Source organism: Mauremys mutica, chromosome 2 (assembly GCF_020497125.1).
Source record: "Mauremys mutica isolate MM-2020 ecotype Southern chromosome 2, ASM2049712v1, whole genome shotgun sequence".
Lineage (NCBI taxonomy): Eukaryota > Metazoa > Chordata > Testudines > Geoemydidae > Mauremys > Mauremys mutica.
The window spans coordinates 298,545,872-298,565,926 of NC_059073.1; the positions used below are offsets into that span (position 1 = coordinate 298,545,872).

Consider the following 20,055-nt stretch of genomic DNA (forward strand, 5'->3'; position numbering starts at 1 on the left):
ACTTAATCGCATTTTTTTTTAAAAAGAAAAACACTTGGAGAGCGAAAGATGAAAAGTGCTAGAGATGTGCTAACTACGTAGCGGTAGGAGTAGACTCAAACATAAGAGAATATTTCATATCCATCTTGTCTCCCCATTTAGACTTCAGTGGAAGCAGTTGAAAATATAAGAACTGTGGCTTCATTAACTAGTGAAGATGCATTCTATGAGAAATATAATGCAAGTTTGAATGGTCCATACAGGTAGGATTTGCTCTCAAACAATTCTGTTTTTTAAAAGCAATGAATACATATTTTCTTAATTTAAAACAACTCAGGATTTAGTCATATTACATTCATTTGAAGACTAAAATGTTAAACACATGAATGATTTGAAAAGATTTTGGCAGAGTAAAATGTATGTACTCAGTTTCTTTAAAATATCTTCTTAGACGCTATTGTGAGTGATGTAATATTTGTGTGAGAGAGAGAATGTAATGACCTGGTATAAAGTTTGTTTTAACATGAATATGGGATGTTTACTTGCTTCACAAATATTGCAGCAGAATGAGTTTCATAGGTCAAGTGGCAAAGACTTTATACTACATAACGTCACCGTGTATTATGACTTGTACTACAAGTAAGGACTTGCAGGTCTTGAAATAAGGTGCATTTCTTTTTCCCCTTTGGCCTTTTCAGTCACACTCGACAAGCTAACCACTGCAGGGGCTAATTTCTAATATCCAAAATGTCCGACATTTTCCTAGTCTCCATTTTATTTAAATGAAATGATCTACAATCCATTTTGTTTCTTTTCCCTTAAATATGTTTTAAGTAAAAGCAGGGATTGAAAAATGACAGTCCGCTGCCAATGACAGTTTTATGGCTCAATATTCTGTAAACCATCAGTATGAGGGAAAAAAATCTATATTTAATTGGAGAAATAGGATTCTTAGATTTAGCACTTATCTCAAGTCCTGGCAGGTCATTGTATCACAATATTATGAATTACAGAGAAACTATTTTGGAAAACATTTAAAAAATGTATGAGCACTAGAGATGAGTGAAAATCTGAACTTTTATCCTGTGGGAAATTCTAATATTTCAACCTCTGTTTTGCTCTGAAGTAGGATAAAATGTGAAAATATATCAATTTTTTTTCACAGAAAGAAAAGTTTTTGAAAAATTTCAATGTAGAAATGGCAAATCATTCCATTTTTGCATTTTTCTGCAAACAAAATATGTTTATATTCTCAAATAATTGTAATATTTAATTTTTCTTTTGTTTAACTGATCTGAAAGTTTTTGTTTTTATCTAGTTCAACATCAAACTGCATATCCCTGTTTTGGAACATTGCCTCTCTTACGGGACTGGCTCCCTGGTTGGACTACATCTCCCATGATGCAGTGTGGTCTCCCCTCTGACTGAGTGGCATAATGCATTATCGGAGTCCCATAGCTATGGGCGCAAAGCAGAAATATTCAGATCAAACCAACCCAGAATAAAATATTTTGTTACTTTTTTCCCAATGGAAAATTTGAAATGAGCAGAAATTGCATTTTCTGTTGAAAAATCGTTTTGTCAGAACTAGTACCAGAGTCTGTCACAGCAAGGTCTGCACATAATTAGAGTGATTTAGTTTTACCATCCCACACAACAACATTGGTCACCATTTAAAAGTCACCACTGTACAGTGGGGTCTGAGTTGCTACTTTTTCCCCTCTTGTACTCAGAGCAGGCAATATCTGCAATGCTTCAGTTATGCTGTGTTGTAGACATTGACTTTTCCCTGGTGACCACTACATTTATACAAATTGTCCAAAAATCCAAGCATTCAAAGATTATAAGAGACTTATCAAAATTATCAATTTGCTTTGTGTCAGATTGCTTTGGCCATCCATAAACATTTTATTCTGGAAACCAGCATTCAAGTGTTAAAACAAAGAAGCTAGTTGGGATGAAGGGATCTCATTTGCCATAAGTTCTCTCCAGCGGCACCTTCATGGAGGTCCTAGCATGCAGCTTTATTAATTATTATTATGTATTTGAGTGAGTGACGTATAGGGTTTGCCTCCCCTAATCCAAAGGTCTGACCTTCTCCCAGCCAGTCTCTGCTCTTTGCATTTCATGACAATTTTTTCCTTTAACATAAATCTTTTCTTTTATCAGGGACTCTCTAACAAAAGCCCCCCTATATGGACTTACCTATGGAATAGCTCTAAGTGCAATCTACTTTCTTGAGGCAGCAATCTTCAGATTCGGGGGATGGCTCATTGCTAATTGTTATACAAACTTTGAAAATGTATTTATGTGAGTACACATCAGTCCAAAGGCAGTGATTTCAACACATGGTTATTGTGCATAGTCTAGTTACTGAGGCAATAGTGCAAGAGGTCCAACAGTTTAGAACCTGATGAGGAGTTCAATTCAGGCAGAAGGGTTATTTCTGGGAGAGGAAGCTTGAAATAGGTGTGTTGGCATGTATAGAGCCTGGCTCAGTTTATTTACTATGGAGAAACTTTTACTGCTGATAGTTCATTGCAGACAACGGGCTTTGTGAAATGCTTCTGTGTGGAGAAATTACATACCATTAGTCACCCATAAAAATATTGATAGCTGTAAACATCTGTTTCTAATCCTGTGTGTGTAATTTTACTAAGACAAAGTTCTAAAAATGTCACAATTATCAGATTTATAGATAGTGTTATGTCTGTTTGTTTTAAATAAGGAAAACAATATTTGTAATGTCTGAACAATAATAAAAAGTCTCTCTTTAGATGAACTGAAAGATGTTTTCTGTTTGGTTTTCAGAGCCTTTTTTTCAGTTCTCTATGGTGTTTTAAATGTTGGCCTCTCCACTTCTTTGGCACCAAATTTCGGCAAAGCTAAAGTTTCTGCCCAACGAATCTTTCAGCTTTTGGATCGGAAACCATTAATTGACAGCTATAGTGAAGAGGGTACAAAACTGGTAAGGCCATTCAGAAAGTCCTCGAAACTAACAAACCTGGTGGTACTGTATTGTCCTTAATTGTATTAATCTTGTTCAATTGCCTTTTGCAATGTCACAGAAGACAGGACCAGACAAGTAGGGTAAAATTTAACAGCAATAACTAAATAATTTTATATTTGCCCAGTACCATTTAATACCTTTTTGCTTGAGAAATTAACAGAATACTTTTAAGTGCAGTTCTGTTTTGAAAAATGACTGGAAGAATGACATTTCATTCACCGGTTCTGTCCCTTGGGTGTATTGTGAGGCTTTTTCTACACTACCAGGGTAAGTCGACCTAAGTTACTCTACTCCAGCTACGTGAATATTGTAACTGGGTTCTATGTAGCTTAGGTTGATTTACCGCCGTGTCTTCACTGTGCTGTGTTGACAGGAGATGCTCTCCCATCGACTTACCTTACTCTTCTCGTTCCGGTGGAGTACCAGAGTCGATCAGAGAGCACTCTGCTATCAACACCTGCTGAATTAATTGCAGCAGTATCAATCTTCCTGGTAGAGAAGACAAGCCCAGAGTTATAACTGCTTTCTTTAGCAACACAAGTATGTTTTCACTGCTTTTTACTTCTGTAAACTAGGCAGTTGTGGGGGAGAGTGAGTTAGATTCTGTTCCTTCTTGTGCATCATCAGCAGACTTGTTTGCTAAGTTCCAGTCAGTTACATCTGTGTAACAGAGAGTCAAGGTGGGTGATATCTTTCATTGGACCAAATTCTGTTGGTGAGAGAGACAAGCTGTCAAGCTTACACAGAGCTCTTCTTCAGTTCTATATAAGCTCGAAAGCTTGTCTCTCTCACCAGCAGAAGTTGGTCCAATAAAAGATATTAACTCACCCATGTTGACTCTCTAATATCCTAGGACCAGAACAGCTATAACAACACTGCATACAACATTTGAGTAACCTCATTCAAGTCAAACGGTTTGTGCAAGTATTAATGAGGATGTAACTTGGCCTGCAGAACCTTTTATTGCTGGTGATTATACGAGAGATGGAAAGAACCCAGCTTGTCTCTCAAAGTCCAGCGTTGACAGTTAGAAACTCATCTTTGTATTTGTAAACTGAACACCTTTCATATTGTCTTTCTGTGCTTTCCATAAATGTTTTTACAAGCAGAACCAGCCATTCAGAAACTTGAAATTGCTTTAGAATTCTAGCTTTTGGATAGTGGCCTCAGTTCAGAAAAGGACTCAGGCACATACTGTAAGCATGCCAGTAACTCATGTGCACAACTTTAAGTCACACATGTGCTTGACTACTTTCCTGAATCAGCTCCACGTGCCCAGACTGCTGATGCTTCCGGGGAAATATCTTCTTGCGGAGAAAGACGTTAATTGAAAGTGAAACCACTCTGGGCCAAATCCTGATGCCAGTGAAGCAGCTGCCTCTGACTTCAGTGAAGCTAAGATTTGGCCCAAAGTATTTAGACCTTGAAAGTCCAGTTCTCTAGGCGCTGTAAGAGCCCATTGTACTCACAGTGCTGGTATTGTGGTCCTGAAGCTGTCTCATCCCCCAGGCAGCAGAGGAGGCTCCTACAGTCTCTCCTAACATCTCCTTCACTCACTCTTGTCTTCAAGTCTTCTTCCTTGCTACCTCATACTCAGAGCTCCCTTCCTACATAAAAGAGCCAATCAGCTACCCGTTCCCTATTCAAACCTACACTGAAAACATAGTTGTCCTTGAAAACTATGAATAATCCACCAAAGTAAAAATGTTTAACCCAATCTGAGATCTGATGTTCACCTTGTACTATGTTCATCCTGTGTACTATGTGTTGAACTTACACTATTTAGAGAGTGAACTCCCAGGGGCAGGAACTATGTTTTCCACACACAATGATAGTGTCTGGATTATATGCATTGATGACATCAAAGATAGGTATTAGGGTTGTTTACTTACCTAAAGTAATGATAGTCCTTGCAAACCAGGCTGAAAAGGAATGATATAAATGAGAGAGAGAGATGCAGAAAAGAACCACTCAGCAAGGAGGTCCTGTACACAGAAGATACCAATCCAATTTCACTGCATATTTAAGCAACAATAAATTGACAAAAATGCTCTGGGTTTGAAAATGCCATACCATTTCCAACTGACTTGTCAACGCCTTCATTTAAATGACCATACTGAGTTGTGTTTGATGCTTCTGTACAAGATAGACAGGTCTTCTGTCATACATTTATATTTTCTACCATTTCTAGAGTCAGTTTGATGGCAACATTGAATTCAGGGACATCCATTTTGTATACCCTACAAGACCAGAAGCTCATGTTTTGCAAGGACTCAGTGTGAAGGTTAATAAAGGACAGACGCTAGCCTTGGTGGGGAGCAGTGGTTGTGGCAAAAGCACATCCATTCAGCTGCTGGAGAGATTTTATGACCCTATGGCAGGACAAGTGGTAAGAAGAGATTTGTGAAGCTGTTAATGCTTAGAGCTTATTAAACTGTTCTTCAAAGTATTTTACAAACATTAAATCATCCGCACAACACCTCTTTGAGGTGGATAAGTCTTGTTACAGGTCCGGGTACTGCAAAGAAGACTTGGGACTTGCTTAAGGTAGAGCCGGGAGTAGAACTTTGGATCTTCTGATTCCACATCCTGGCTCTAGATCACTAGATTGCATCTCTTTATTGATTTACTTGATATATTGGAGGGGACATTAGAATATACTTTCCATAATGTAACCTTTGTCACTAGTCCTCTAGTCATGTTAACATGACACAATTTGAGGTCTAATTCATCACTTGATGAGACTTTTGATGCAAGTCCTATTAATGATGATGGGAGCTCCAAGAAGAATAGCCTAGAGATGGTGAGTCAAAGGATGTTTGAATAAATGCCCAAAGATGTGGATTCTTATTGGAGCTCTTCAACCATCTAGGTCTAAGAAGACCATGAACAGACTTCCTCATGAGATCTCTGGTACCTGACATCATCAGTAAAGATGGAAATTCTGTGGGCACAACTCATTATAGATTGGCAATTCCACATCTATTATGGAAGCTAGAAGAGTAGATGTGCAACAAAAAAAAAATTCTGAGAAGAAAAGGTTATCTGAGCTTCTTTTGAATTTTCAGAGTTTTGGTTCAGTTCAATTTTGGATGAAAGATCTGATCTATTATTTGATCAGAAGTGGTTTATTGACCACTTTACATTTACTGCAACTCTAACACAGGTCAGAGGATTTTCACAGATTCGTCTTTCCCATTTACATTGTACACCTGAGGAGGAGTATTGCATTCTGCAGGGAATGATTTTTCTCTTTTTCTCTTTCTAGTTTGCAGATGGGTTAGATACTAAGTCTTTGCACTTGCAATGGTTAAGGTCCAAATTGGGTATTGTGTCCCAGGAGCCTATTTTGTTTGACTGCAGCATTGCTGAAAATATCCAGTATGGAGACAACAGTAGGGTTGTCAGTCAGGAGGAAGTTGAAGAGGCAGCTAAAGCAGCAAATATTCACACCTTCATAGAAAATTTCCCAGAGGTAAGAGAAAATGTCTTTCCATTCTCAGTGTGGGGTAAATATTCACCATGACCTATCTAAGCAACTCCCATTGATGCAAAACAATATGCTTTTTCGTTTATTTTCTTGTGTTTACTGTTCTCAAAGAGGAAAATAGGAAGCTGGTGTTTAAAAATGTAACTTGCAATAGGTATTAACACATATGCGGTCGTAATTAGCTAATTCAAATGCAAAATCTGACCTCCAGTTTTCTTATTTCCTCTATCACAGTGATGTTATATAACAACTATAAAAGAGACATTCAATTCTTAACTTTGCCAATTCTTTTTCCTTTTTTTGGCTGAAACTTTCTGTAGTTTTAGTCTTATCTGAAAGGTAAAATGTTTCAAGTACATTTTAACCTTCATGTTTGCCATGGACTTAGTTCTCAAAATGGAGAAATACCTTGGAAAAGCCCAAAGAAATTGGGCTTCCTTTAAAGTTACATGGAATTGAAGACAATTGAAAATTGAAATAAAAACAACATTTCTTTTTCATTACCACCTAGTTTTTGAAAATGTACTTAGAAGAAAGTTTTGGATGTGTAAGAATTAAAGGTTCATCTCCTGAGTGTGGGTCTCTAGGGCCTTGAAATTATAAAAGTCTCTTGAGATCTATATTTTTAAGTACAGGTGTCTTTGACTAGACACATCAGTGGTTGCACCACTTGGGAATTAGTCTTTTTCTAAGGCTGAAATGAATTTTCATTACAGAGCATTTATCAATATATGTAGCTGTAGATATGTATTTTGATTCAAACAGTTAAAATTGTTATAAGATATTATTAAAAATAATTACATTATTATTTTTGCTTCATAATGGAAATGCTTAATATAGTACATTATCTGCTATTAAAATATAACTTACTGTTTCTAACTTTCCTTGACAATGAATATTTACTTATACAGAAGTATAATACCCAAGTGGGTGACAAAGGAGCACAACTTTCTGGAGGTCAGAAACAAAGAATAGCAATTGCTCGTGCTCTAGTTCGTAAGCCAGCAGTTCTGCTTCTAGATGAAGCCACATCTGCTCTTGACACGGAAAGTGAAAAGGTTAGTAATATGCATTCTACCATTTGTAATACACACAAAATACCTGGTTCGAATTCTTCACTGCAAGAACACAGGCGCGCCATCTACAATACAATTTTGAAAGTTCCACAGAACAACCCTTAGCTCCCTCTCTGTCTACGGCCTGCTTTTGCAAGGTGTAGAGTGCCTTCAACTCCTAAATTGGGAGCTGATGGTAGTCAGCAACACTTGGGGCTGGACAGAAAGTGGGATTTTCAGAACTCCTCATTATTGGCCTGCCTCAGTTCCTTCAAAGTCAGTTATGAAGTCAATGGGACTTTTTTAATAGGTTCACAGTTAGACCAATGCTGAGCACTTTGGAAAATCCCATTCATAATTAGCAACGTTGAGTTTGAGACAGGTGTCTTCAAACAGTAGACTGTAATCTACTAGAGGAGGCCTTGTAAGGCAAGTCACCAGCTCCTTCCTCTTTCGTTCAGCCAGCAGCACTAGCAGCAAAGTGGGTCTCTTTCTGCACTATTTCCTGCTCTGTCTGGGGGAACAGGTGTTGCTACAAAACCCGAGAGGGATCCACTCTGCCAGTAGAACTGCTGGCTGTCAGGACAGAATGGAACAATGAAGAAGCCTCTGTCCGCTTCCCAGTCCTTTGAGCCATCTGCATTCAGAGGGTAAGAGGTGACATGCAGGAGCAGCTGGCTTGGAAAAAAGGCTTCAGCAACACCTCCTACCTCTCAGGAGATGTTGTGAAGGGAAGAGAGAGTAATTAAGCTATCCTCTGCTGCTCAGCTGGCTGAGCTTTCTCACTGCATCCACCATCTCCAGGAGAGGGGGCAGACTCCATAGGGACGAATAAACTGTTCATTTGGATGGGGCTGCAGTAGAAGTGAAAAATGCAACCATGCAAACCACCATCCAGTTGTGAGCCAGATGTCAGGATCCTGAATTTTGGATTTTTATGGCTAACAAGAAGTGTCTGGCATTGCTGGTACTATCAATGAACATGCAAGTTTTAGTCATGTCTATGTATTTGGCTGGTCTGCTTTCTCCAAACTGATCTAAGTACTGTGCATGTCTAACTGACAAACACCTGGACAAGTGCATATGGCGGGGAGGACAGAGGAGGTTAGTTTCTCTAAATTTGGCGTGTAGTTGGAAACAGACAGCATGCAGTATCAAATATAACACACACATTTGGTAAGTAGCCGCTATCACAGACAATTCATTACACCTCTGCAAATTAGTTGTGTTGGTCCAAACTAGATCCTTATGGACCTCATTCTGCTAGCCTTTGTTCATGAGAGTAGTCTCAGTGACTTCAGTGGAATTACTCACACAAATAAAGGTTGTAATATCAGGCCCCTGTGTTTGAGGCCTCCTTCATGCATGGGAAGTCCTGACTCCTAAACCCTAGTGAAGAACACCCAGGTGATTATGTGAACTATAAAGGCAAAGGTGTTACCTATGAAAGGGAAGATTCTCCAAGTAATAGCAAGTTTTTCACTGCATCTGTCTGCAGATTGTCCAGAAAGCCTTGGACGATGCCAGGAAGGGTCGAACCTGCATTATTATTGCTCACCGCTTGATGACCGTCCAGAACGCTGATGTCATAGCAATGATTCATAATGGAAAAGTAGTGGAACAAGGGACTCACAGCCAGCTGCTGGCAAAGGAAGGACATTACTATGCACTTGTAAATGCACAAGTTTCTCATTAACATTAATGTTACAAACGAATCTATTTATATAAATACACACACAACCACAGATAAATAATATTAATGAGGTGCATCCTTACTGAGATATCTGCAGGTTTAAAACACGTAGTAAAAAACAGAGCAGAGACATTTATTTCTTCGTTGTCTCACAGCTTTAGAGTTACTTAGTCCTATTGGTAAAATCCTTTGGGGCGTGTTGGTTAATTTTAAACTGCTTTTATATTAATGATTACAAGCCTTTCATGGAAATATATATTGACAAAATAGATCACAAACTGTTCGTTTATAAAGTATTGCTAAAACCTGTATTATTGACCTAACAGAACTTACTGGTTCTTTGGAAACCATTAAGGCTATTTCCAAAAGATTTAAAAATAATTATTATTGGCCCAATGACCATGATGGCTCCTTTTGGAGCTGATTAATGTCAACCATGTAAACAGCTATTTAACAAACAACTGTGTGTGGGGGGGTAGGAGTTACCATAGATAGATTTAAACATTTTTTTCAGCTTTTTCAATGGAGTTTTAGAAATGTTGATTGATCCATGTATAGTCATAGTGGTTTACACAGCTCTGTTATAATATTATATTATCAGAGTGTTTTCCCTTTAATATAGTTAACCATCATGCTTAAACAACAGTTGAGGAACATATCTCATCTACTTATTAAGAGAGAGACAGACAGACTCGGGCAGCCCTGTTTTGGGTTTGCTTCTGGCAAACTCACCTTTTGGTTTGCCAAGGACAAAATCAAAACCACTTTTGGTTTTTGTTTAGTATTTACACCCTACAGGAGCTTGGAATATTTCACACTTTCAGATGCCTCTGCTTACTTGTGACAGACAGAAATTAAAAATAATTATAATGTCTTTTGCCCCTTTGTTTCCCTGCTTCAGGGTCTATGACGGGAAACAAAATATAAAACGTTTAAGCTTTGCTCTCACCCTCGCCAAAATACATGTGGTCACTCTTCCCCAATCAGCTTTTCTCAGCAGCTACCAGGAAAGGCTACTCCCACTATCGGCCATTTAAACCCTGTAGACACATTGGGAAGGGCTGGTTAGTTTCTGCTGGCACCACCATGACGTGTGCAGGAAAGTGACTTTTCACTTCTGGTTATAGAGAAATCATTGGCTGTTCTCACAGTATTTCCCCATTATCCAAACCGGAATCAAATGTCTCCCTTTGTCTGGTTTTGTTTTTACACTGGAACCAATTGTTAAGTCTGTTTACTGTAAAGGTGAAGCATATAATAAAGAATGTGGAAAATCATTCAGTTATTACACGGAGAGGATTGCCAAACTTAGTTTATTTTAAGGCCATGCAATGTATGAACTATAGAACATCTGTAGTTAGTTAATGGGATCTCATAATCACATCAACACAGATAATGTAGAGTAGAGGCCAAAATGCTTCACTACTCAAGCTGCTTCCAATTTGATAACTTTGATCTTGTTTTAATAGAGCTGGGCAAAACATTTGAGGAGACATGCACAATTGGACGTTAAAGGTTTAGAAAAGGGCTTTGCTTTGGTCAACTGAGAGTACATATGAGCTGCCACATCCATTACATATGCTATACAGGAAGATAATTGTACGTATACCTTTCTTGGCATGTTGCTTAATGTTGTTCATCAGTGCATTCTTCTGTGGCAATATTCAAGCCAAATTCAATCAAGTCTGTACTGCTGGAAAAATCATTTTGAAATAAAAGACCAGCTGGGATCAAGTATCAGGTCATTCTTTAAAATATTGTGGGATTAAAAGTGGCTAGGGCTAGAACAACCAGCTCTTGCTAGTTAGTATATTTTGGTCTATGCTTGGAGTGTGCTTTCAATGATGATGCTAATCTTACATGTGGAGAAAGGACATGGCTCTGTGGCTGCACCTCACTTCTTAAAAAATGAATCTGGAAAACCTAATAATAATAGGAGATATACCACTCTCCTGGAACTGGAAGGAACCTTGAAAGGTCATTAAGTCTAGCCCCCTGCCTCCACTAGCAGGACCAATTTTTGCCACAGATCCCTAAGTGGCCTCCTCAAGGATTAAACTCACAACCCTGGGTTTAGCAGGCCAACGCTCAAATGACTGAGCTATCCCTCCCCCCTGTATACATCTGCCTATAACCTCCCACTGTACACATCTGGCCTCTTCACTTGTATTTCGAAGGAGGAACTTTAACAGGAAAATGGCAAATACGATGAAGGTAAAATGGGTTGGTTCACTTGATCTTCCACAATTCGTCCACAATTCTACACTTCGTCTTCTACAATTCAACCAATATTTATTTATTTTCAATGTAAACATAATAAAACACACCAGTATCAGTCTCCCATTATAATTATAATCCAGAGCAATAAAACACAACATAAAACAGCTAGTGACCAAGAAAACAGAACAAACTCTTCACTTCAGTTTTCCAACAGAAATCCCACACAATCAAATGCCTGTTCAGGTTTGTGGGCTGTGCTGCATAAATCTAACCAGATCTCTGTGTTGCAAGCTTTGGTAACAAATGATGGCCAAACACTCCCACTCATGTGGGGGGTCCCATAATCAGCCATATTCTCGGTAGCTTCTCCCAATCCACCATGATCACCCTCCACCAGCCTGCTGTCATTTTTACCCCAGTCTTACCCCACCACTGAAGGATACCCTCCTGCATTCCAGTCCAGATCAGCTGGAGAGACAGGCCCAGACAGTCTGCAAACTGGCCGAGATACTGGCCAGCAGTGAAGAGGCAAATATGGTATGAAGCCACCTTTGCAACTGACAAATTCTGGACCCAACAGGCAACAACTGGTACAAGACAGAGGAGCCACGCCGGAGGACCTGTAGGCTAAAATGGCATTTTAGCCCCACCCGCTTCTGTCTGGCCACAGCTGCTACACTAGGCAGCATCTTTGCCACTCTGCAGCACTAGATAGTATCTTGGCCAGTTTGCAGGCTGTCCTAGTTTTATAGGGACAGTTCCGATTTTGGGGTCTTTTTCTTATACAGGCTCCTATTACCCCCCAACCCCCATCCCAATTTTTCACATTTGCTGCCTGGCCCATAATGCTGGGTGTCATCAGCATTCCTGAAAAAACACCAGCCCACATCTACTCAGCGGAATTGGCTCTAATGGCGTCTCAAACCCATTGAAGAAGGGGGAGGGGGCATAAAACATGTATGTCACAATGTATGTTAGGTTAGTGCTAGGATGACCAGACAGCAAATGTGAAAAATTGGGACAGGGGTTGGGGGGTAATAGGAGCCTGTATAAGAAAAAGACCCAAAAATCGGAACTGTCCCTATAAAACTAGGACAGCTGGTCCCCCTAGTTAGTGCTTATCTAAGCATGCTAGGTTATTGCTAATATATGAAGTCCTGAGAGAGCAAACGTGTGCCAAGGTTTTGGAGAGCAGCCACAACATAAATAACCATTCAACTCACCTGTAAATTCAGCATAAATTGCTGTCAAATTTGATTGACTCTTTGGGGTCAGGAATCAAATTTACATGGATACATGCGAATTCAAACTGCAGCCATGGTGAGGAGCATAGTATAAATACTTAGACACACTGACAGTAGGAGATGCCAATTCCGCTGGTGTTAAGGAGTTAAATGTCCTTGTATTCTTATTTGTGTTAGTGTAGGACAATCCCAATGGGTGCTGAAGTTCCCCATTCCCCTGATATCCAGACTTTTGGATTACCTGTCACCAGGTTGTCAGCCAAACAATTTCCAGAGCGGTAGCTGAGTTTAACATTTAGCATCGTTTCCTTCCCAAATGTTTCACCTCCTCTACAGTCTATAAAACTCCTATTCACACCAATCTCAAAACTGCAGAGGATTGTATAACTCCATAAAGAAGCTACTTCGTGACGGCCTTATGGGGATAAGGAAGAATTTCATTGGACTCACCATTTGCAACCTTCAGATCCTTAGAAACTTTCTCCCTGTTAAAAACAGATTTGCTATAATTTAGAGAAATGAAAAAATAATGAGTTAAATCAATTCAGCTTAAATGCTAAATCAGTGTGTCTTTTTTTTCCAGGGATTAGCTTTGTGAGTCTAATTTAAATTCTGAGCGAGTTTATGAAATTCTGTGACACAATCCATGACAGGCAATAAATAATCTGTCTAGTCTTGGTTGTAATTGACATATATTGTGCCAATGACTTTTTTGCTTATGTGTTTATAATTGTGAATATGTCTGGCTAATGGAGAGCTTTTCGGTCTTATGTCATACCAGTAGTTAGGAAAATTCCTATCACTCAAGAGCTGGCCTGTTTAAATGTTAATGGGATATGAATTTACCACTTACGGTGAACCATGAGAATATTCTGCAGAATCGTTAAGGTCTATTCACCTGACGTTGCTGGAGGGTTTGAAGTGAAAATGCTCTCAATGACCTTGTATGTCGTGTTGTTGTAGCCGTGTTGGTCCCAGGATATTAGGATATGTCTACACAGCAACTAGACACCCTCAGCTGCCCATGTCAGCGGAAACAGGATTGCAGGGCTCAGGTTGCGGAGATGTTTCATTGCTGTGTAGACTTCTGGGCTTGGGCTGGAGCTCGGGCTCTAGGACCCTGTGAGATGAGAAGGTCCCAGAGCTCAGGCTTCAGCACAATCCACACAGCAATGAAACAGCCCCAAAGCCCATGTCCTGCAAGCCTGAGTTGGCTGGAATGGGCCAGCCAAAGGTATCTAGTTGCTGTGTAGACATAGCGTTAGAGACACAAGGGGGACGAGAAAATCTCTCTTATTGGACCAACTTCTCTTGGTGAGAGAGACAAGCTTTCAAGCTTTGACAGAGCTCTTCTTCAGGAGGAAGAAGATCTCTGTGTAAGGACTGTGTAACCTCGAAAGCTTGTCCCTTTCACCACCAGAAAATAGTTCAATAAGAGCAATTATCTCACTCATCTTATCTCTCTCAAAGCCCTTGTCTACACCAGGAAAATAGCTACCCTTGTGACACAAAAATGCCTGTTCTTGATCTACATTAGAACTTACGCCATGGATAATAGATGCAATGGTGCTGAAAAACAGCTACAAAATACCCTAGTGCATCTACACTCCATACTTTAGTAAACGTGTTACAATAACTGCTGCTGCACCAGTGCCAAGCTGCTACTGTAGACTGAGATTGGGAACTTTTTTTACCACCTGTTCAGAGAAGGTTTTCATGGCATTGTATAAAAATGCCCAAATTCATCTACACTAGTGCTTACAACATTGTTACAACCACTAATGCCGCTGCATTGTTAGTGCCAGTTGCTATCATACAGATACTAATTGTTCTGGTCCTAAAGGAGAAGGGGGTTCAAATGACACATACAAAGATCTGGCAGTTTCTTGCTTCATTCTCCTACACCTGGAGAAAAAAGGGACACAATGACAGAGCAAAAGCTTTTCAAAAGGAAGAGTCTCCATTTGAAGACAGGCTTTGCTTACAGTAGAGAAATTTATCAGGCTGCTCACCCTGTAGCCTCGCACGCCTGTAACTTACTTCATGTCCACCCATATAAGTACTCCCACCGGGCACAGGCACTACAGCTACCATTTCATTTAGACTTATTTCAAGCAGAGCTAACTGTTGCATGATTGCCACTGTTCCAGCACCTGCCAGTTAAATGCCAGTTGATGTGGAACTCATTGCCATAGTAACCCTAATGGTAGAAACAGTCCTTTCACTACTAACACACACACTGTACAAATCAGTGGTTAAGGGGCTTGGATGGAGTACTTTCTGCAGCCCAGTGTCTCCCACAATTCTGGGCATCCAGGCTGCTCTCTCTCTGCAGCTTTGTGGAGGCAGATCAGCTCCACACACTCTGGCCATACCTCCTCTGCTCCTGCTTGCTGCCAGATTCTCTGCCTCCACTGCACCAGACTGGGGCAGTTGCTGTTGCTCCTGCCTGTACTTTGCAATTTGAGCTGTTTCTGCCCAGCTTTTGGGCAGTGGGGAGCAGCCTTCTCCTTCTCCAAGATTCCTCTCCTTCCTGGATCAGTTAACTGCTTGGGGGATTAACCTCCCCTTGCATGCATGGCAGAGTAGTCAAAATGCACAAGGTTTAATCCAAGAAGTGCTCTATGGGTGAGGCTGCCTGCTTCCAGCCTTTCCCTCCCTCCTTGACTCTGTTAGGTCCTGAGGCTAGGAGTCGGACAGGTAGGTGGGTTCCCTTACCCACTGTCAGGGGCGGCTCTAGGCACCAGCTAAACAAGCAGGTGCCTGGGGCGGCATAATGCCGGGGCCCCAGCTCCTCCCGCCGCCGCGAGCCAAGGAGCGACCCCCTCTGCAGCCGGGGCAGGGCCGCGCTACCGGCTCCGCTTGGGGGAGAGGGATGGCCCCTTACCGTGGAAGAGCGGCCCCGCCTGGCTGCAGAAGACGGGCCGCTCCTCCTCCGCTTGTTCGCGCCAGCGCTGACATCCCCCGGCGCCTCAGCGCGTCCTAAACAGCGCAGCAGCCCCGTGGCTCCGGGGTGTGTGTGCTGAGCTCCGCCCCGCTCAGAGCCGCGGGGTCAGGGGGCGGGGCTGCGAGCTCCGGGCCGAGCGGCTCCTCCCCTTACCACAGGGCTCTGAGCGGGGAAGAGCTCAGCCCCCTCCGGGAGCCACGCGGCTGCAGCGCTGGGCAGGGCCGCTTCTCGAGGCGCGCGGTGAGCTGGGGGTAAGCACCTGGGGCCGGGGGGTTGGCTAAGGGGCCGGGAGTCCCGGGGACACTCAGGGGGCAGGGAGGAGGCAGAGGTTCTGTTGGGGGGTGGCGGTCAAGGGACAGGGAGGGGGGGTTTGCTGTTGTGACCTGGGGTGTAATCGTTGGATGCCCTCCACATCAGGGAGGATCCTGGGCTAGCTCAGGCTTTTCCCTCTGGCATTGTCAGGGGTGTGGTGCTGGGACCTGTGCATGGCTTGCGTTGTCCCAAAGCGTGGCGTGCTGGCACAAGCCCTTCCTGCCCACCTCTTGCTCACTTGCTTTTGCTCTTGCTTGCTCTTTTGCTGAGTGCTCCTCTGTTTAGAAACCCAGGACCCTGTCAGATCTCAGAGCAGGACAGCCTGAGCCCCATGAATAACAGTCCCCAAGCAGTGAGGGACCCAAGAGCGGCCGCTCCTGCTCTCGGGCTGAGCTAGGAATCCTGGTTTCTGGGGGAAGTTCCTGGCTGTTTGGAGCTTGATCCGAACACTGAAATGGGAGGATGTGGGAGCAGGTCCTGTCAGCAATGACATTTGGTTGGTGCTGGGGAGTGCTTGGGGTACAGAGAGCCCAGGGGATGTTTGTGGCTGTCTTTTTATGTTACTTTAATCTTTGCTCTTATATACACCGTGACCAAAGCTTGGGGCTGTGGAGTCCTTGATCTGTGTCTCAGTCTCTGGTCCTGGGATTGGAGGAAGAATGCTCCAGTCCAGACATGCTCTTCATCCCCCTCCCTAGCGCAGACCCTGCCCATTTCTGGCGCTGCCACGCCTGCATTGCCACCTGAGGCTGGGTGGTGTTGAGCACAGCTCCTTGCACCACTGCAGGAGAGGGTGTGGTAGCTGAGGCTTGAGGATGACTGGCAGAGATGTTAGTGGGGCTCAAGTCTGGAATGGCAGGGAGTGATGCAGTTCAGCATGAGATGTGTTGGTGAGAAGATGCTGGGGGTGGAGGGGAAGAGGTGCTTAGAAATGGGATAGTGAAGTACAGGGGGGATGGTAAAGAGCAGAATGAAACAGCAGGCGGTGCTGCAGGTCAAAGGCAGGTGTGTTGGGAGTGCGGAGCAGTGCTGTCAGAGCTGGGGTGCTGTGACGTTATTGATATAAACTGGGACCATATAGAACATGGGTTGCAACCAAGGTCCTGTAGTGGCACCAAATCTTAGGTAAAGGGGGTCATATAAGGTGTCTAAGACCAGATTATGGGTTGCTGGTTATAATTATGCTGTCTGTATGTCTGTATCATTTTTAGTTGAAGTTATAAATGTTGGCTCTATGCTGTCTGTATTTCAAGTTGGTGCTGTGCTTCTGGGGGAAGCATCCCAGACAAGCTGGTGTTAGCTCTGGGTAGCCTGCTTGATGGCCCATTAAGGACCATCAGCTACACAATTGACCCATGGAGAGAAGGCAGACACGCCTTGTGACTCAGCAAGGTATGCAGAGACTTGTCCATGTGACTGCAGACTCCATTTTGTTGTGATTTTCCACAGTAAGAACAAAGAGGTTCTTACACCTGGAAAAGCCTATATAAGGCTGATGCATCATCTCCATCTTGTCTTCAATCCTGCTTCTTACCTCTGGAGGGACTTTGCTATAAACTGAAGCTCTACACAAGGGACTGAGGACCCATCCCAGCGGGGGATGTTCCAGAGACTTGATTTGAACCTGCAGTTTATTCCATCACTGCTGCAAGCCTGAACTAAGAACTTTGCCATTACTGTATGTAATTGATTCCATTTAACCAATGCTACCTCTCATCTCTACCTTTTTCCCTTTGTAAATAAACCTTTAGATTTTAGATTCTAAAGGATTGGCAACAGCGTGATTTGTGGGTAAGATCTGATGTGTATATTGACCTGGGTCTGGGGCTTGGTCCTTTGGGATCGAGAGAACCTTTTTCTTTTATTGGGGTGTTGGTTTTCATAACCATTCATCCCCAGGACGAGTGCACTGGTGGTGATACTGGGAGACTGGAGTGTCTAAGGAAATTCCTTGTGTGACTTGTGGTTAGCCAGTGGGGTGAGACCGAAGTCCCTTTTGTCTGGCTCGTTTGGTTTGCCTTAGAGGTGGAAAAACCCCAGACGAGGGCTGTGACTGCCCTGTTTGAGCAATTGGTCCTGATTTGGCACCTCAGTTGGGTCCCACCAGAACCGCATCGTCACAGGTGCTGCACTGACTTATAGTCAGACTTGCCCTGAAACCGAGTAATGAACATGCTGCAGCAAATAGAACAATTTTTGGTGTGTGAAATATGTGCAAAATCTCAGTGCGTTTAAACCAGCAAAGCAACATGGCACACCAAGTGTCTTGCACCTCTGCCCCTGCCAAGAAAGCTGAGAGTGCCCAGTGCCTGGGAGGAGCAGAACCCTTCTGTTGGTGACTCACTCCAGAGGCATGTGCTTTGGTTCTCGAGTGTCCCATCTGGATGGGCCCAGGCCTTCCAGTATGTTGCATGGGAGGCAGTGAATTCAGCCCCCGGGGATGCATTCCACACAGGGGCAGCTCTAGGCACCAGCTAAACAAGCAGGTGCCTAGGGCGGCAAAATATAGGGGGCGGCATAAGGCTGGGGCCCCAGCTCATCCCGCCGCTGTGAGCCGAGGAGCGGCCCGTCCTCTGCAGCCGGGGCAGGGCCGCGCTACCGGCTCTCGCTTAGGAGGGTGTGTGGGGGGGTGGCCACTGACCAGGAGAGGGCGGCGCGAAGAAGCCGAGCAGGAGCAGCCCGTCCTCTGCAGCTGGGGCAGGGCCGCGCTACCGGCTCCGCCTTGAGAGTGGTGGCCGCTGACCGCGGAAGAGGGGCAGGAGCCAGTAGCGCGGCCCTTCCCCGGCTGCAGAGGCCGCTCCTCCTAGGCTTGTCCCCGCCGCTCTCCCACAGGCAGCGGCCACCCCCCAGGCGGGAGCCGGTAGTGCGTCCCTGCTCCGGCTGCAGAGGACGGGAGGGACATGATGCCCGGGCGGGCCTCCTGCCAGGGGATGGGAGAGGGGAGCAGAGCGGCAGCCCGGGCTGAGCCCAGCTCATGCCAGGGCCAAGGCGAAGACCAAGGATGAGCGGGGCTGGGATCCAGCAGCAGCCCCAACCGCTGGCCCTGGGAGCGGTGGTGACTGGAGCTGAATCCGCCTCGGGCCAGATCTGCAGCAAGGTAAGAGTTGGGCCAGGCAGGAGGGTTTTATTAAAATTAAATGTTAAAATTACATTAGTAGGAAATGATTTTGTTTCACTAACTATAAAGTCTCTGTTTTCATTTTTTTTTTAATTTTAAACAGTCAAAACAAAACTGCAAAATGCAAACATATGTAAAAGCAAAAAAAATTCGGGGGGGGGGGGAGCCAAACATTTTTTTGCTTGGGGCAGCAAAAAACCTAGAGCCGGCCCTGCCCACTGTGGTGGGGTGCCTGCCCCACACTGGTCTCTAAGGGGTTAATAGAGCCCAAGGAAGGCTGTAAAAGAGGCAACCAATCAGAGAAGGGCTACAGGGAGCAGCCAAGCAGGCCCATATAAAAAGGGAGCTGCAGGGCAGAGGAGGGCAGTTCTCTGCTGGGAGGCCAGTGGGGAAAGACTTTGTCTCTGGAGGGCTGAGAGAATTGCCAGCACCCTGGACAGAGCAGTGCTCCGAGCAGGGACTGGGGAGCAAGAGACAGCTCCTGGCTGGCTACTGGAGTTTACAGGCTGAGGCCCTGAGACAAGGGCAAAGAGGATGCTGGGGCCACGAGTAAGTGGCCAGACAATTTGCTGCAGTTGCCAGTAAGGGAAGTGGCTGAACAGAGGACTGCAGGTTCCCCAGAAGGGGGGAACCCCATGTGTGGCAAGGCCGGAGGGCTGTGTCGCTGAAGAGGTTGCTGTGGTCCTTTCAGAGATGTGGGTCCTGGAGCAGCAGTGACAGCTACGAGGCACCACCCGAAGAGTGTGCACTACCATGAAGGGTTAATTCAAAAGACCTCCAGCAGGAGGTGCCAGAGTGGTGAGCAAACCCCATTACACCCACCAAGGCAGCCACAACCCCAACAGGGATAAAATGGACCAGGAACCTGGGTATAGACCAGTGAGAGGCTCCATAAGCAAGGAGGGGGGGAGGGATTGCTCAGTGGTTTGAGCATGAGCCTGCTAAACCCAGGGTTGTGAATTCAATCCTTGAGTGGGCCATTTAGGG

General features: G+C 43.8%; 1 protein-coding gene and 1 long non-coding RNA gene across 3 annotated transcripts in view; one reads left to right on the forward strand and one right to left on the reverse strand.

The window, feature by feature from the left end:
- The window catches only part of LOC123363418 (ATP-dependent translocase ABCB1-like), a 68,522-nt gene extending 58,825 nt beyond the window's left edge, over positions 1-9,697 (forward strand). Inside the window, exons 22-28 of the mRNA XM_045004363.1 lie at positions 142-242; positions 2,149-2,289; positions 2,791-2,947; positions 5,181-5,378; positions 6,258-6,464; positions 7,391-7,537; positions 9,033-9,697. Coding sequence (XP_044860298.1) covers positions 142-242; positions 2,149-2,289; positions 2,791-2,947; positions 5,181-5,378; positions 6,258-6,464; positions 7,391-7,537; positions 9,033-9,230 — 1,149 coding nt within the window. The 3' untranslated portion in view covers positions 9,231-9,697. The remainder of the gene's footprint in view (positions 1-141; positions 243-2,148; positions 2,290-2,790; positions 2,948-5,180; positions 5,379-6,257; positions 6,465-7,390; positions 7,538-9,032) is intronic.
- On the reverse strand, positions 4,494-14,825 carry LOC123363419. Of its 2 annotated transcripts, XR_006576747.1 has the most exons (5): positions 14,704-14,825; positions 13,142-13,176; positions 8,976-9,173; positions 4,882-4,911; positions 4,494-4,596 (listed from the first exon to the last, which is right to left on the reverse strand). It is a non-coding gene; the product is annotated as an uncharacterized LOC123363419 (long non-coding RNA). The 2 variants fall into 2 exon arrangements; XR_006576748.1 differs by lacking the exons at positions 13,142-13,176; positions 14,704-14,825 and adding an exon at positions 10,177-10,244.
- Between the last annotated feature and the right edge of the window lie 5,230 nt (positions 14,826-20,055).